The 17,240-nt window shown below is 39.3% G+C and overlaps 2 protein-coding genes across 2 annotated transcripts; one reads left to right on the forward strand and one right to left on the reverse strand.

Moving 5' to 3' along the window:
- Positions 1 to 360: 360 nt before the first annotated feature.
- Positions 361 to 11,167, reverse strand: metap1 (methionyl aminopeptidase 1). The gene is made up of 11 exons (XM_047050709.1): positions 10,815 to 11,167; positions 8,967 to 9,018; positions 8,591 to 8,700; positions 6,945 to 7,005; positions 3,589 to 3,680; positions 3,285 to 3,368; positions 2,992 to 3,130; positions 2,296 to 2,427; positions 2,010 to 2,153; positions 1,625 to 1,690; positions 361 to 1,535 (listed from the first exon to the last, which is right to left on the reverse strand). Exons 1-11 carry the CDS (start codon positions 11,016 to 11,018, stop codon positions 1,369 to 1,371), a joined length of 1,251 nt encoding a protein of 416 aa, XP_046906665.1. The 5' UTR covers positions 11,019 to 11,167; the 3' UTR covers positions 361 to 1,368.
- A 91-nt stretch (positions 11,168 to 11,258) lies between these two features.
- eif4eb (eukaryotic translation initiation factor 4eb) lies at positions 11,259 to 16,843 on the forward strand. Its single transcript, XM_047050722.1, has 7 exons — positions 11,259 to 11,355; positions 12,171 to 12,274; positions 13,608 to 13,703; positions 14,486 to 14,549; positions 14,677 to 14,790; positions 14,876 to 15,015; positions 15,301 to 16,843. The coding sequence occupies exons 1-7, from the start codon at positions 11,338 to 11,340 to the stop codon at positions 15,413 to 15,415; spliced, it is 651 nt and encodes a 216-aa protein (XP_046906678.1). The 5' UTR covers positions 11,259 to 11,337; the 3' UTR covers positions 15,416 to 16,843.
- The last annotated feature ends 397 nt before the right edge of the window (positions 16,844 to 17,240 follow it).

The following is a 17,240-nucleotide window of genomic DNA, read 5'->3' on the forward strand; positions in this document are numbered from 1 at the left end:
TATTGCACTTTGCGTATGAATACATTGAAGGGCCAGGGAGACGTGCACAAACTACGCTCCAAACGAACGCTGGATACGTGCGGCAGCCTTTTCAGCATGGGCATACACTAAGCCTACTTAGCGTGAAGTGTATTTCGGACTTACACTGAATCTACGCTTCGATACATTTGACCCCTGGAGTGCATTGGACTGCATTAAATTGCAATTCTTTCTCCAATTGTTTTCTAAACCCTTATGTTAACTGACATGGACGTCTCTGCATTATGAACACTGATCACTGAAAACAAATGTCTCTTTAAAAAATGTACACTAATTGGACATTGATGTCAACCACTCCAGCACAAACTGATCCACACAGAAATACAGAACAGCTGTTTATTACTCCTTTGTAGAAGAGAACAAGACATAGAAGATAAACAGTGAAACGAGCATTGCTCACACCAGTAAACCAACAGCATATTACGTCGGGGCTGACAACACACTTGCCTAGAGCTCTCCAGGCAATCTTAATTAAGGCTTGATGAGCTACACCAGGACTACTTGATTCTCAAAATCACTGCCCTCTTACGTGTCTCTTCTCTTTTCAATGACTTTAGACTGGGCCAACTGGTGAGTGGGTTCTGGACATTAATTACTTCACAACCAAGGAGAGATTAAAAACTCAGCATTGCTGCAGACGTCCTGAGACCTAGTCCCTTCTGTACATCTGAAATAATTTTATAAAGATGTTTTCAGCAAGCTCAATAAACACTTATCCTACGACCCAATCCTCCCATTTCAAATCTCTAGGGGGTTACAGGGGCTATGTTATAATTTTTTTCTACACAGGACCATAAATAGAAAGAGCCTGCATCACACACACACGCACACACAACAACGGGAGCTCAACAGGTCCTCCACTTGGCCGCATCTGGTCCAATAGGTGGCTGGGGTACCATGTTGTAGGGCTCACAGGCAAACCAGTAAAGGTGGCACTATTCAGAAGGTCAAACTGTTAGTTTGACCCTGTTCCCTTCACATTCCTCCAGTCAACACATTGACAGAAACCAAGCGTGTAAACCAGCCTGTGATGCATCATCTTATAAATATACTTTCATCTTTTTTTTTCTCATGTCCTTGAGGATACAGTTCTATTTTAACAGCTTTGATAAAACAATGCACATGGTTGAGATGTATTCAAGTACTCCCTGTTAATTTCGAGAACAACATTACATTTGTAGAACAGTGAAAGCCTTGTATGGGTTGGCTTTCGGGCTATCGTGCCTCAGGTTAGAAGTGTGTTGCTTTTTGTGTACAAATGTGTGCATCTGTGACACGGGGAGAGAAGAGAGCATTGTGCGACCCTGCGGTTTTGTCCGATCCATCACACTACAGCTGGTTCATGAAGTGGGCTCGTCCGTTGTCATCGAGCCGGCGGGTGAGGATGTCACAGCCCGTCTCCGTCACCAACAGAGTGTGCTCAAACTGGGCAGAGCGTTTACCATCCCGTGTCACTGCGGTCCAGCCATCAGGCCATGTTTCATCCTGCCAACCACCTGCATTAAACACATGTGGGGTTATTTAAGGTGACACAAACACACAGTCCCCCCCCCTTCCAGATAGACACTCTCAGTCACACACACACCTTCACAGATCATGGGTTCGATAGTGAATACATGGCCAGGTTTCATCACTCCGACCGCCTTGTTTTCTAAAGAGAAGAGAAAGTTTTATTAACATATATTCATCTGTATATATTTTTTTAACATTTTAAATAAACCCACACTAATTACATTTCAGTTTCCCCAACTCAGAACGAATGCAGCCTTAGGCAACCATAATATATATTTCAGTGTATATTTTGCAGACTTATTGGTGTATTAGACAAACCCTGGTCTCCGAAAGTCAATGCTAAATAAGACGAAGACCACATCCTTACAGTCCCAGGGTACCATTTTCTTAAATGATGTCATTATAAATGCCCAATTCTGAAACAACCATGACTACACTGACACAAACAGGTTACTCACTGGCATAGTGTGGCACATTGGGTGCAGTGTGGAACAGTTTGTGGATGCCGTGGCCGCAGTAGCTCCTCACAACAGAGAAGCCGTGGGCTTGGGCGTGTTTCTGAATGATGTTGCCAAGCTCTCTGTAGCGGATGCCAGGTTTCACTGAAGATGGACACAAAAAAGGAATTGTACAATCACCGTTATTTTGATAGCCTATAATATGCACACAAAAAACAACTACTTACTGAAAAAAATTGTAAGAAACATTAATATTTATGAATACCATGAAAATGTAACATCTTACCAGAATCTATAGATTGCATAAGGCATTCATATGTGGTCTGGACCAATTTTTTTGCTGCTTCATCTACATCTCCAACAAAGAAGGTCTCATTAAGGTCTCCGTGGTATCCGTTATGGTAGACTGTGATGTCCACTGCAACCGAAAGATACTTAAGATTAGTGGCCCGCTCAAATGTATCCCTCTAGATTTGCCCTTTCTTGTCAAACAATAAGGTTAAGCTTGGAAAATTTAACTATGATCAATCTACCTACAAATGTATTTAGGACATTTAGGTACATGCACCCACTTTTTATAATGTCTAAAATTACTAAACCAACAGTGATAAAGTATTTGAAAGTTGTCTTTCAAATGTTTCATGATTAGTAAAGACAAAGCAAGATCAGACACATTTACAAAAACAACCAAAGAGTAAACTTCTTATACATTGCACATTAATTCAATTATTGTCAAGTCTTGCTGTGAGAAAGTCTTTCATAACAATTTGAACATTTAAATCTAGACAGCAGATGTATTCACAAGGTATAAAATTGGCCACTCATAGATTCTATTGCCAAATCGTAATATAACCATTTGTCATGTCAAACACAAAGCCTTGTCCCATCTCATAAGCCTATATGGGGATTTGACAGGAGATTAGTCAGCACCTTTGTCTACCAAGAGGCTTTCATTATTAGCATTATTGTTGTAGCAGCATACCATTGAGGATATCGCCATCCTGGAGAACTCGTCTGTCTGGGATACCGTGACAGATGACCTCATTGACGGATGTGCAGCAGGACTTTGGAAAGTTGTAGTAGTTAAGAGGGGAAGGGTAGCAGTTCCTCGCTGTGCAAGCCTGGATACAAGGTGGAATTGGGAAGCTTAGACACATGAAATATTCTTAAATGCAGTCTGAGGATTGAATGAGGGGTGATTAGGAGGAGCGAGATAAAATTGTGATAGGGAGATGGGGGAATGAGAAATGACAGGGCAAGAAAATGTAGTCGTACCAGGTGCACAGTGTGGTCTATCTCCTCAGTGGTTATCCCAGGTTTTACCATGAGGGCAGCAATATCAAGCACTTCTCGTGCCAGCTGGGAAAAAAAGAATTCTAGTTAATACCTCCACATATTTCACATAGCTCTGTATCTTAATGTTGACATTTAAATTGTAACAAAAATATCCTGTGAAAGGACAGATTTATCACTGAAATTGGCAGTTGCCTTTTTATGACAACATTGACCTTAAGTGGCATATATAACTGCTGTATCTTTATGAGAAATGCTGAAATGAAAGAACCAACATAAAAGGTACCTTGCACACAACTACCATGCCTTCTATGTCTTCAGGGGACAAAATCTTTATCTGGGATGTCCCTTTCAAGGACTGTTCTGCTTCAGACATCCCTGTGGGGAAAGAAATCTGGGTTGTTGACTCCTCATTCTACCAGTTAAGTACTGACAGCCTTGGAACTCAGATTAGTTCCCATCATTCAGTCAGTCCACCTTAAATGTAATATTTGATTATTTCCACAATATTTAACCACAAAGCACCACAAAACAAAGGCTGTTTACAACTTGCTAAAGAAATACACTACTATAATATCTAATATTGGGTTCACTAACTCGAAGCTTTGAAAGCTGCAAGAAAGAAGCCTTTGTTTTGCCATCTATTACTGATTTAGCACCAAATGTCCACCCAGTTTGTTTCCAACAAATATCCTTTTTCCTCAAATACAAAAAAGAGAAAACAAAAAAAGAACATGTAAACTACATCTATATTTATAGTAGCGATGACTATAGGAATCTCAAATAACACTCATACTAGCTCAAACACAACTGGTAATACATCTAACTGGTCACAAAATAAACCACAAAACAGTGTGCATATAGACCATAGCATATGGACTTGTGTAGACAATGTAATTAAAACATGGACGCAAGTTGTCAACCACTTGGCAAAGACCACACGATTACCTCACATGGACTACATAAAGAAAAAAAAAAAGAAAAAAACAGACCACATCTCTACCGCAGTAGCAGATGATGAAAGGAAAAATATGGCATGCAAAAATACACATATGGTGGCCATGCTTCTGTATCCTGTCACTGGGGTTCACCGATGGAGACATACAAAGAAAGGAAAACAAGTACAGTTAAACCAGCAAGAGGAGCGACCTGTGCATATTTATGCACTGGGCGTGGCATGAGGGAGGAACTTGGGTTTGTGGGCAAACATACCTGCCATAAGACCCACCTCTGCTGCTGTAGTGATGAGTAAGAAGAAGCTTCAGACTTGAACCATCAACCTTACATTTTTGACCTTATACACACACACTAAGAACACACGTCCGTTTAAACCTACAGCCCTTTGAAGAAACATATAAAGCCAGAAAAAATAATCATTTTTAAGAAGAGTCTAGCTGATAAACGTAAGCGCAAAATACACTTTAAACAAGTCAGTCTGTCTTGTTACTCGGATACGGACCCGTAGAATCCCCCAACATGGGAGTCACTGGACCACCATTTAAAAATCACTGCCCGAAGCAGCAGGGCAAAAACTAGGATTAGCTGCTAATTACTTAGATTTGTGTCTGAATCATTTGTCAACTATATGTTTTTATTAGCGTCAGGTTGGCGAAAAAAGAAGAGCACCAGTTACTGTAGTCTTATGGTGTTCGTGTTCCGTTTTCGACTTTTACTCGCGGTGTTTCTTACACTAGCCTACCTAAAACACTCTAGCCAATAAAAACTACTTTGCGGTCAAATGTGTAATTAACACTGAACATAAAAAATTGACAATTATTGGATTGATTGTGTCAGCAATATTAACGTGGTGACGAGTATTGAAGCTCCACCTGTGGTCAATCTAATGCTTTTTACTGGCCAGGACCTATACAGAAAGGTAAGAATGAACTACAAGAACTAACTCATAACTTTACTCTAGGCTACCTACTACTGGGCTCACACTTGACTCTGGATGGCATGCAGGACTCGTTCTTGAGTACTATCACCAATGTGAAAATGCAATCAATACCTCAGTTTGTTTTCTTAAAGCCGCATTTCCACCGCAACTTCCAGTAACTTTTAGTTCCTAGAACCTTTTTCCTGCAGGTTCCTGCAGCCTATTGTTAGCAGTTTTTCCATCGCTCTGCTTCCATTTAACTACATATTGTTTATCTATACAAAGTAGCTAGCACTTGTCACCTTTGTGCAAGAAAACGTTTGTGTCCAGTGGAGTTGTGGAACTATTTTGTCTTGGTGGCACCAAATAAATGATTATATATATTTAATAATCGGAAATTACTCACTCCCTCGTGTGATATTTCTTAAACATTTCACGTTGTGAAAACTATTCAGCTGGCTTAACATGCCAGAGATTAGTACTAGGTTAGAGTAGTCAACATTTATCGCATGGTGCCAATTCCATTGTTGAAATGATAGAGGATGCACTTTTTTCCATATTTTTGAGAATCAAGTACAAATCAAAGGGTGAGAAAGATTAGGCTACATTAAGACAGGGTGATTTGTATAAGCCAGAATGAAAACCCGCTCTCCCTCAGCCTTTCATGTGATTTGAGACATTGGTCAAGTACTGCAGCACACAACCCTATCAGAAATGTTTTGTGCTGCAAGCCCCACCTCAAAGTTCCAGTATTATAGACTACCCCTGTAGCAGGAATTTCATTTTCAGCTTTTTGGCTCCTGGAACTTAATTTGGTTTCTAGTTCCTGCATTGGCGTATAAGGGTTACAGTTACTGTGGTGGAAACATGCCTTAACATTGAATACTTATAACTGATAGAAATATAAATCCTAAATTGATGAAATATTGATCACTGCACTAAACTTAAGTTCTCGTCTGATTTTCAGGCAGGCCATTGACAAATGCAGGCTGACAAAGTCAGATAAATTCACTTGCTGTGTCAATTCTGTCCACAATTGGGTCCCCTGCCTAACATTAATTTGCCATCCAGACAAGTGTGAATCTACAATGTAGCACTAAGCTCTACTGCTTACTTACACTCGGACTCTGCTGCTTCAGTAGAGAAAGGACAACATATTACAAGGGTATCCTGTAAGGGTTTGAGTTCAAATCATAGCTTTTCTAGCTGCCATCCTGAAAACACAAAAGCGACAGAAAGCTAACACTGCAATGGTAGATTCATAGTTGATGACAATGGAACAGACGTGACTGTATTGTTTGAGTCTCCACCGAGAGAATGTGCTGAAAAACTATGAAGAGACAATGTAAACATGGCTCCCTTGCAGGTTATCTGCACCTTGTGCATACTCAGCACAGAGGATACGTAAAGACTGATCAGCTAGATAGCAGGTGCAATGAGCAATTTTTGTTGCTGATCATCCGACAAAGAAATGACAATTAGCTAAATGTTCAAATCCACCACCTTGCTGTGTAAACAGATGAACTGTGTCGTCAGGTGGCACAGTGAACAATGTCTTCATTCATACTGAACTTAAGTCTCCACTGAGACTAACCCATGGGTTTTTGTTGACTAACAAAAGTCACCCTACACAAGGATATACTAATAATTTACAGAGAATTTTCTTATTTGACCTACACTGTACAGGCGACAAAGGTAAAAGTTTCGTTTCATAATAGTTATTTTCTACAATTCTGAATAAATGTGGGTTTAATTGACATGGTTACCTAGTGGATGATCAGCATAGTCCGGTCTTTGAATATCACCAGGCACAGGCCTCATGGGAGTCTACATGGAAAATAAATAAGAATAAAGTTGGATTAAAATAATCATACAGCAGGTTCTAATGATAACCAATTACACATCAGATTATTTGATTGGACACAATGCATTGTTGTCTAAACACCCAGAAATCTTTTCATTCCAAAGGAACCTTTTGATTTATGACTAACAAAAACAAAACTCAATTTTTATAAGAACTAAACTTGTCATAGTCATGAAACTATCTGATCCTCCACATGCCCTGAGCTGTGAAACCCTTTGTTTTTTTGTCTTACGACAGGGACCTCACCCTTACTGTTGTTATTTGTCCCTCTGCATTTTCTAATCCTGCTTTCTTCTCTCTCTTACCCTCCCACACCTCCTTCGTGGTGTGGGGGGTTGAGCTGTCAACATCTGCCAGGTTGCCGGTCTGCCAATGTTGGACCTAGTTGCCAATCTTATGATGGACCACATAGATTAGACTGTCCATCTACCTGGCTGTCCTGTGATGTTGTGCTGATTCTTAACTTTCCTGCCCTGTGGCTACCACTGCCTAAACTGCCAATTTAGAGCACCATTTCGGAACTCAGGATATCTGTGTTTGAATATCCATTTGCACATTTAAAAATAAATCTCTAATCTTGATGCATGACTATATTCAGCTATAGTCTGCACTTCTCTGTGTCACCAACCGTCTCAGTAAGAGGGGATTCCTCACTGTCGTGCTCTCCCAAGGTTTCTTACATTTTTGTCAATTAGTTTTCCTGGGAGTTATTCTTTGTCTTCCTTGAGGGTTTAGATTGGTTTAGGTGTGGTTGTCTATTGGGGTATCTTAAGCCCTTTGTGACACTGCTTGTAAAAAGGGATATACAAATACATTTGATTTGATGATATGTGGGTCTCAAGTGGTACAAATGCAAAATGTTAAACAAAGGCTTGATGTGTTAATGCTGCAATATCTTATTGCATTATAAAATCAATTCAAATATGAGAAACAGCACCTGGATTCTTGTCTGAACTTCCACATTTTCCTACTGTGAGTTTGATTGACAGTGGTTTTCCAAAAGAAGCCAAGGCGCAAGGCCCAACTCGCTGAAGGCAATTGGCTGAGACTGGATTACTGGAACATAATTGGCTGGAAAGTAGCGGGAACTCCCCAGATAAATATTTGAAATTGTCTGTGTTGCTAAACACCTCTGTGGGCCTCATTATCTTACACAACATGTATAAAAAGGGACAAAGTCTTTATTCATTTTTAATTGAAGAAATCTTTACTAACTGTACCCAAGTTATGGTTTATGAAGAGCCTCAAGGAAATTCAAATGATCACAACTCTTAACTCTACCGATGCACAAACAAGGTGTAGCCCAGTAGACCATCACAGTTACAGTGTTGTCACAGGTGTAATAGCTGTGTTAGTGTAGTAGAATAATCCTTGTTTGTGCTCGTATACCTAAATTTATCAAATTGCATAAACGATGTATCCAGCTGGTTTATCTACCTAGCTAACATAGATAGCTATTGTTAATAAGTAGTGACCAGACCATAATTCCAACAAGAAAAAAGTGTCAACCAGACCAAACCTCAGAGTCCATAATGCAGTATCCCTTACCAGTGGGTAGTGAGGGCGTAGTTTGCCTGTGTAGCGGTATCCAGGCCAAGGGTCTGTGTTTATGTCTTTGTCCATGCAATTCTTCCCCTCATCCTGGGTCTGATCCTCCTCTACAAAAACAAAATAAAATGCCTTAAAACATGTATTGTGACATTAGTGAAGGTGGTGACTAAGCCCCTCACACCCACCTTTTACTCTCATCACAAAACCCCAAAGGCTGCTCAAGACAAAAAGTGTGACTTCTAAAGTGTCGCTACACATTAATGCTTACATTAGCCATTTTGGATGGTCATCACAAATTGGTTCCTAGGTTCTGTTATACAACAAAGTGCAACCAAGATTGAGGTTAGGGGAATAAAACTGAAAGGGTACATACTTGCTTTCTTGTGTAGAAGTTTATGAGTAACCCAGCTCCCTTTGAAGCACTCCTGAATGAGTAGGAAAACAAAGATGAGAAACCAATGAGACTAGATTATAAAGTTCGACCAGCAATGATAACTGTTTTTTTGTTGTTGCTTGGGCTCTGTAATAATAGGCCTAATCTAACCATTAGTAGGCCCGTCGCCGCTAAATCAGTGCCACCACTGTTCCCAAATTGTTTTTAGAGACCATGATACATTACTTAGTGATCAACTATAATGATCACTGCTAATTAAAATGTTCTAAACCTTTATTCAAACAAGATAGGTTGAGTGGGAAGCTGTTTTCTCTCTTGCAATGATCATTATCTGGGTTCCCTTCAAACAAATCAAGGGGTAGTACCCCAATATGAAACTTCTTAAGACGTTCAAAAAGGCTGTGTTAAGGCAAACGCTAAGTTTCAGATTTTGGCACATTTGGCTTTCCATAGTGATTTGCCATCACGTAGTGACCGCGAATGTCGGGTTCGGGTAGGTTGTCAAGAGTGTCCGCTTTACGAGGAAAAAAATGACGTTTTAACTGAAGTACTGCTTCAAAGGCATGTTTTGTCATATTTGCCTAAATAAACATCCCATCTTGATAGCAACCAATACATATAAAGGTTTGACTATTAAATCAATCTGTGGAAGTTGCAAAACTGTAAACACAACAAATCATTAGGCCATACCCTGACTAATGATTGGACGGGCAACCTATCTGTCTACCTGCGCGCACTCTGTCCCTGCACTCAAGCGTTTTGTGGGGGAGTGGCTATGAAAGGAGGGGGTGCCAAAATACCTACGCAAAACTTGACTAACCCAGCTTTAATGGGACATCTGACAGATTGCGTTTTCATGAAAAATGTTGTCCATAAGAGAGCGTGGTGACGAAATGCAATTGGCCGGGGGTGCTGTTTAGCTAATTTTATTAGAGACTTAAATAATGCTTGCACAAATGGAAAATTAGGCTTCATTGTGTATATTGCATTGTAATTTTCACATCAGCATTAACATTTGTATATGGTCCACTAAAGATCAAGATGCATCAATAATCGTTTTATAAATCGAATAGGAATCGAATCGTGAGATACATAGCGATTCCTACCCCTACCCCACCCACACCAGACAGCATTTTTACGTGGAGCGCTAAGGCTCGTGTTCAGTTACACTTTAAAGTTGCAGACCTAGCGGCACTAGTTACAAAGAATAACACTGAACAGCATTTGACGGCCGATCGATCGCCAATTTAAACCCTCCCCGTGGCAACTTTGGATCAAAGCGTCTGCTAAATTATCGCATTATTATGATTATTGCTGTCCCTCGTTCGTTGCCTTGAATAGGAAGTCTGATGTTCTATCCATCCATGTGGTTAGGCTTGTCGGCTAGCAAGCACTAGCACAAGCAGTAGGGCATTGTATTGTAAAAATACACACCACGGAGTGTAGCCTAGCAAAGTCAGATGAATAAGACTAGCAAACCAATACATTAAAGAAATCTGATTTCATCTGCAGTATTTTACCCTAGCTTGGTAGCAGCAATTAGTCTAGCTAAATTAGCTATTTTGCAGCCTGGCTTGCTTGCTAGCTAACTACTAACGCTGCAGTTGTTTGCTAGCTTTTAGATGACTGGCTTTAAAAATGCACAGAGCATCTTAATATATCAGCAATTGCAAAAATTGTTTATTCCAATCGATCCTGTATTAGCAAATACTGCATTTTTTGTGGTTATCTCCAGCGTTGTATGTTCAGCCCTCGTGACGAAACGACTTGGGCCCCGCGATATATTACAAAGCTGAAGACAATTGTTAAATGACCAATTTATGCTACCTGTGAACAGAAGTAAGAGCCTTGAATCCCGAGCTTGATACAGGTTGGACATTGAAGTTTGGCCTCCTTACAACAGCCTTCCGTTTCGCATTCACGAGTCTCTATAGCCGCCATGCCTTCAGTCAAGGGGAGGGGTGGAGACGAGGAGTATGGACTCCGTTCTGAAACCACAGTCAACGAAAGCCTGGCTAATAGGAGAGACATGGATTGAGCATGCGTCCAGTTCTCGAACGCTACTGATCTGATGATTATGGCAACGACAATGAGATGTAAAATATATTTTGCGTTATAACTGCCTATTTGCAATCTACATTAATTCATTTAAAGTGTTGATTGGCACACAGTGACGAATTATTTTATTAGAAATATCCCTGAATGTGCTGTTTGAAGTATCATTACTGTTGCTTAACTTGTTTGCTAACTTCATACTACAGTATCATAAACTTTTTACGTACGCAAAAAGAAGCGTCACGTTATAGGTCAGTCCAATGAACTTCAGCGTTCCACTCGCCAGAGACATAAGATGGCGACCGCGGAACCGGTGAGTACCTTTTATTTAACAAATATTATTCACAAAATGAATCATAATCCGTTAATTTATAGTCAATTATCTTATTATATCATGTTAATATTGTTCGTCTAAGGACTTGCTATGGGCGGCATGTCAATTTGAACATTGTTTGTTCAGTTTTGGCCTAGAAAGTGCAAGTTCCTCTGCCACGACCTAGCTAGCTAGTGCTAGCTCTAGCTAGATAGTACAGCACTGTTTGAAACCCACGAGAACGCAAATTAGCTAGACTACAGTACTAGCTACATGCTACATTGAGCAAAATCTGGTTAAGTGTAACAGCTGTTTGATTGGTTGATCGGATATTTGCACTATAACTTAAGGTTTTTGGTGGACTAAGTCAGTTAATATCCAATAAATGTATTATCAACCACGGCACTAGCCCGTGCGATTGTCATAGTTACTTCGTGATTTTGACTTAACAACATTTTTGTAAGTTTCTTTTACGTGGCTCCTTTTGGCTAGCAGTAGCATTAGCCACGCTGTTGCATGTGCTCACGCTATGAACTCTAAAGCTGACGTTACGTACTGTCATTAGGCATTTTAGCCTGTTTAATGAAACGTATTACTTCGTGTCACACCAGAAATGTTAGCAGCTACTAGCCGTTAAGTTTAACCAGACAAGATTGTCCATCGAGACCATTCAGAGACACAGAGATATTCACAGGTTACCGTTTTGAGTGGTGCTTTTTAATTCCAAATGTTTGCTCCCATGAGTCTTTCCAAACGATACCACATTGAACACATAAAGATAACTCGATCTTGTCCTTTGTTGTTTCTTAAACTAGGATACCAATACAAATCCACCCCAACCTTCTGAAGATGGACCTGAGGAGACTGGGCAGGAGGTTGTGAGCCCTGAGAGCTATATAAAACACCCTCTCCAAAACAGGTTGGACATTTTGAGCTTTTGCAAATTGTGATACATTTGTCATTACTGACTATTTAAATGTACCATAGTGTTGTACTTAAAAATTAATAATTCTTACCCTACACCAACAACAAAAAACTGGCTATATGTTCAATATTATATATCAGTAATGAGAAACTAGTCTCACTAATTTCTCAAAAAAATTGATTGTGTCAAGTCTGTTTTCATGTCATACAAGCTGACAATATTTGATGCTGTTTTCCTCCAACACAGATTTTTGCAACAAAGTTGTTACCCTGATTTCCGGGCACAGCCTATATATTTTTATTACTATTATTTATTTGCAAGTATTGATTTAAAAATGCTCAGTTTTGATTCTCTTTTCCATCCATGACTTAATTTAAGAATGCAGGGACCCAATTTGAAGTCAGATTTTTTTCTGAACATCAGTTGTGAGCTCCACAACTCAACACACAAGACTGACTACTAACTAACCGACAGTGAGGTCATGCCGGGAAATATCAAACTGAGGCTTGAACGTGTCCGAGTTTGATATTTCCTGGCATGACCGAACGGTCGAGGTTAGTAAGTTGTTTATTATATGGCAATTTTTAGCTCTTTTCATTTTGTAAATGAAAATAAATGGTAGGGTAATTGTAGCTGGCTCTCAAGTCTTCTCACGGTGTGTTTCAGGTGTTGCCTAGCACCCAATTACGATTGATAGAAAGCGGACAAAAATGGCTAAAATGGCTTTAATTCCAACACAAATAACGACTCTTTTAGAAAGTAAAAAACGTCTGGCATGCGGCTGGCATGACTACCCATTAGCCAATCAGAGCGCTCGTACTGTCGTTGCCATATAATAATATGAAGTATTTCCCTACATATTTTTTTAATTTAATTAAGAGAACAATTCTTTGTATGTGCTGGCTACAACAATGCAACGCAAATCCACATTACAATTTGTAATAAGAGAAAAAGTGGCTTGGCTGAATATTGTCCATGTTTAATTTCTAGATAACTGCACAGCTTGCATGGTTTCAGGAGTCTTGTTTGCTAGCACCTCCGAGCACACGGACAGGACACACAGCAAGAGGATTGTGATTGTGATCTGCCCATTCTTTGGGAATCAGTGCTCTAGTCAGCAAATCCCACCCCAAAATTCTGATCTAATACTACATGGGGAAAGTAAAAACATTTATTTGCAAATAGTGCTGATGAAAACCATACCTTTCTTATATCCGTTGAGACATATATGATGCTGATCACGCTTGTTAACCATGTGATTTAATTAGCCTATCTGGTGTTTACATACTGCTAATTCAATTGCTGTCTTGTTGCCCCTTCCCAACAGATGGTCTCTCTGGTTCTTTAAGAATGACAAGAGCAAAACGTGGCAGGCCAACCTCCGCCTTATCTCCAAGTTTGACACAGTTGAGGATTTCTGGGCGTAAGAATTCATCGTTTTTTTCTGTTGAAGTACATTTAAAATGTTTGATCTTATTGAGTTGGCAGACCATTTCTCCAAAGAAATTTACAAAGTATTGTTGCAAATTTAGTTGAATTTTTACCCTGCACATTCCTCAATCACATGCACACTACTTACTACAGGGCTATTTGTTTTGTTTAAATTTGTGTTTTTATATGATGGTTTGTATAAATTATCCCAAATTTCCAACAAATTGATGATTGGACGGGCTCTGCCCTGCACTCAATGCTGTAACTTAGTACTGTAATTTAGGCTACAACCAGGCTAGGCAGTGGTATTCTAAAAAACTGAGCTAGAGTCACAAAAATGGCGGAGAAAGAGCAGGCAATAAATCCAGTTCCAGATGTTAAAACTCTATTATAGAATTACCCAATACTAACAGGCTTGCTTGAAAGTAGTGAGTACTAACATTAGCCATGTTAATGCTCATCATGATAATGTTCTTACACAATTTGTGGGAGATTTTTTTTTTGCTCTCTCAAAAGCTCTCTCACTCTCTAGACTAATCTCCCAGCAGTTCTGTAGTCAGGCAGCGCGTTCATGTGTTTTGTGGGAGTGGCTTTGAAGGGAGGGAGTGGGATTTTATGGTTTGAATAGTTTGGAATAGAAGCTCAAATAGCTTTGCAAAACCTGCCTACTCCAGCTTTAATTTCCCATGGAAGGTTTCTGTAAAGTTTATACCCCTTTGCAACCTTATTTGCAATTGTATTACTTGCATTCACAAAATGTTCTTGTAATTTCAGCCTTTATAATCATATTCAGTTGTCAAGCAACCTGCTGTCTGGTTGTGACTACTCATTGTTTAAGGTAGGTTCGGGACATTTGGACAAAGCCAATTAGCTGAATAATTCAATCTTCTGATTGTCTGATTATTGAAGAGTTACATTGGAAAGAAATTCCTTGCAGCTTTGTAATTTTCCCCCTGGTTTATCAGGATGGCATTGAGCCCATGTGGGAGGATGAGAGGAACAAGCGTGGAGGGCGCTGGCTGATCACACTGAACAAGCAACAGAGGAGACAGGAATTGGACCGCTTCTGGCTGGAAACGGTTAGAAAGGTTTTCAAAGCTTTTGTATATTGTTTATGGAATTCAAAAGCCATAATGTGAAATTTGTGTCTTTCTTCCTGCCCAGCTACTCTGCCTTGTAGGAGAGGCATTTGATGATTACAGTGATGAGGTCTGTGGAGCAGTGGTCAACATCCGTACAAAAGGAGACAAACTTGCCATCTGGACGGCAGACTACGAGAACAGAGACGCTATCACACATATAGGGTATGTCTTCCAATGTCTATCACACATATAGGGTATGTCTTCCAATGCGATGTTGTTACATTTCTGAAGTCAGGACATCCCAAATTCAGCTCAGGGCACCAGGAAATATATATTTTTGGGGGTTATGACTTTATGACCAAGGACAAATGTGGGTCCTGAGGTTAGACCATTTGAGAACCACTGATTTTAAATATAAGGCTGTAAGTCAATCCTAATAAGTTGTTGGTATCAGCTTTCTCATGCATTTCTTTTCTTTAAAATTACATGATATCTGTGAAACTTCAGGAGAGTGTATAAGGAACGCTTGGGAATCCCAATGAAGATGACCATTGGCTATCAATCTCATGCTGACACAGCCACAAAGAGTGGCTCCACCACCAAGAACAAGTTTGTGGTTTGAAAAATATCTTGTGCCTATAGTTTATTTTTTTGAAAAAAGTCTCCTTTTTGTTGTGGGGGCTTGTTTACTTCACTGCAAGAACTGCGAGATACAATCTAGAGAAGAAGAAAAAATATATATAGACCATAAACCAAAGCTTCATCTGAAATGGACCTGTACTGAAATCCAGGATAAACACTTGTGTGCAGATTCACAATTTCTCTGGAACAATATCTCAACTTGCCAATGCCCTTAATTCACATGTCGTACAGGTGAACATGCAACCGTAAAAATTTAAACAAAAAGACGTAAGAGAAAAGTATGTATTAACAGATGTTAATGTTCAACGTGCTCTTATATTGGGAAAGTAGTTGTGATTTATTTAATGGCAGGGAATTTATCCGAAATGTAATGCAAAAACATTTGTGTGCCCTTTATACAGCATTATTATTATTATTGCTGTAATCTTTAATAATGTTAAACCATTTTAATTTATTATACAAATTTGCCTGTTTTAGTCGTTGTTCAATGCTATAGCCTTAAACAATTAGAACATGCTGTCGAGCTAATCAACTTTTTTTTCATAGAATTTTAAAATTATTATAACTTTGGTTTTGCAATTCAATATAAGCGGTTTATATTGTGGGATACTTTGCAATTGGAAATGTGTACATTCCTTGAAGGAAAGAGTTTGATATTTGACTTACAGTGACACTGTATTCCAATGCATCCATTTATTAGTGATTGGATTTGATCTCATTTGATTTTTTGCTTACAATGGAAGAATTGTATTAAGAGTCTTTTAAAGTGTTTTGTGACTTTAGCTCTTTTTAATCTAAGAATAAACAAAACTTATTTTTGATTCCCAGTCAGATTGTGTGCATAGTTGCTGTTTCTAATATCTTGGATATAGACTAAAATTGTATGTGTTTTTAAATTTATGAAAACAAAGTAACCCTTTAAAGGGAGCGCATTTTGCGACAAGGTATTTCAGCCTAGGCTAACCTAAGTTTTATTCACAACAGCTTCTGGACGTGCCAGTCTGTAACAGAGCCTACAAGGCTGATGGAGCACTGCTAAATGGCAATAAGCCTGTGGTGAAAAGATATATAGTGTCTCATGTTGGGTGGTTTTTACTATTTATGTAAGATTTTGTCTTGTCTGTCGCCCGTTACATAAGTGTACCTCCTAGCATTATGTTAATATCATTTTAAATACTTAAAGCTTGGTGCTTTATGCACTTCAATATTACCACTGAAGTGTTTCTTTATAGGAAATTGAAAACCTATGTCAAGGAAAATTTCCAGATTTGTCATTGATGGAACCGTCCTGTCAGATTTAAGTTACATTTTCCATAATTTCCACTAGAGGGTGATGTTATTTCATTTTTGTGCAAACAGCCTGTCTTACTTAAATATATATGTAAATTAAAGCTTTAATAGGTAAATTGAAATGCCTCCAGCTCAATTTAAGTGGTTTCACAAAATTTTGCTCGCGCGCAGTGCGAGTTTTGCTCGCGAAGTGTATTTCTGCTCATTCAACTGATTTCTGTTCACGCAAGTCTAGATTACTTTTGACAATTTGGGGGTGGTTTTGAAAACTTGAGGCGGAAACCTATGGAGGCACTGCCCTCTTATGTTTGGTCACTTTCAACGCGATAGCATTGCACCAGAGAATGTCTGATCGCACCCTGAGGGACATCCTTGTACCTTTATTGATAGCTTTCTTTACAGGAAGCACGGAGTGATACTTACCAACTCCAGACAGTGGATGGAACAATGGCGACGACACCTGAAGATGTACATGTGGGCCTAAGTGATATTGAACGATGATCGGGGGCCTCGTC

Source organism: Hypomesus transpacificus, chromosome 3 (genome assembly GCF_021917145.1).
Source record: "Hypomesus transpacificus isolate Combined female chromosome 3, fHypTra1, whole genome shotgun sequence".
In the NCBI taxonomy this organism is placed as follows: Eukaryota; Metazoa; Chordata; class Actinopteri; order Osmeriformes; family Osmeridae; genus Hypomesus; species Hypomesus transpacificus.

Coding starts and splice junctions, on each gene's coding strand:
- metap1 (XM_047050709.1), bottom strand. CDS start 11,018: ATGTCTCTCCTATTAGCCAGGCTTTCGTTGACTGTGGTTTCAGAACGG. Junction 8,701..8,966: donor ACTTCTACACAAGAAAGCAA/GTATGTACCCTT, acceptor TTGTTTTTGTAG/AGGAGGATCAGACCCAGGAT. Junction 7,006..8,590: donor TACGCCCTCACTACCCACTG/GTAAGGGATACT, acceptor TTTTCCATGTAG/ACTCCCATGAGGCCTGTGCC.
- eif4eb (XM_047050722.1), top strand. Junction 14,791..14,875: donor ACCGCTTCTGGCTGGAAACG/GTTAGAAAGGTT, acceptor CTTCCTGCCCAG/CTACTCTGCCTTGTAGGAGA. Junction 15,016..15,300: donor GACGCTATCACACATATAGG/GTATGTCTTCCA, acceptor GTGAAACTTCAG/GAGAGTGTATAAGGAACGCT.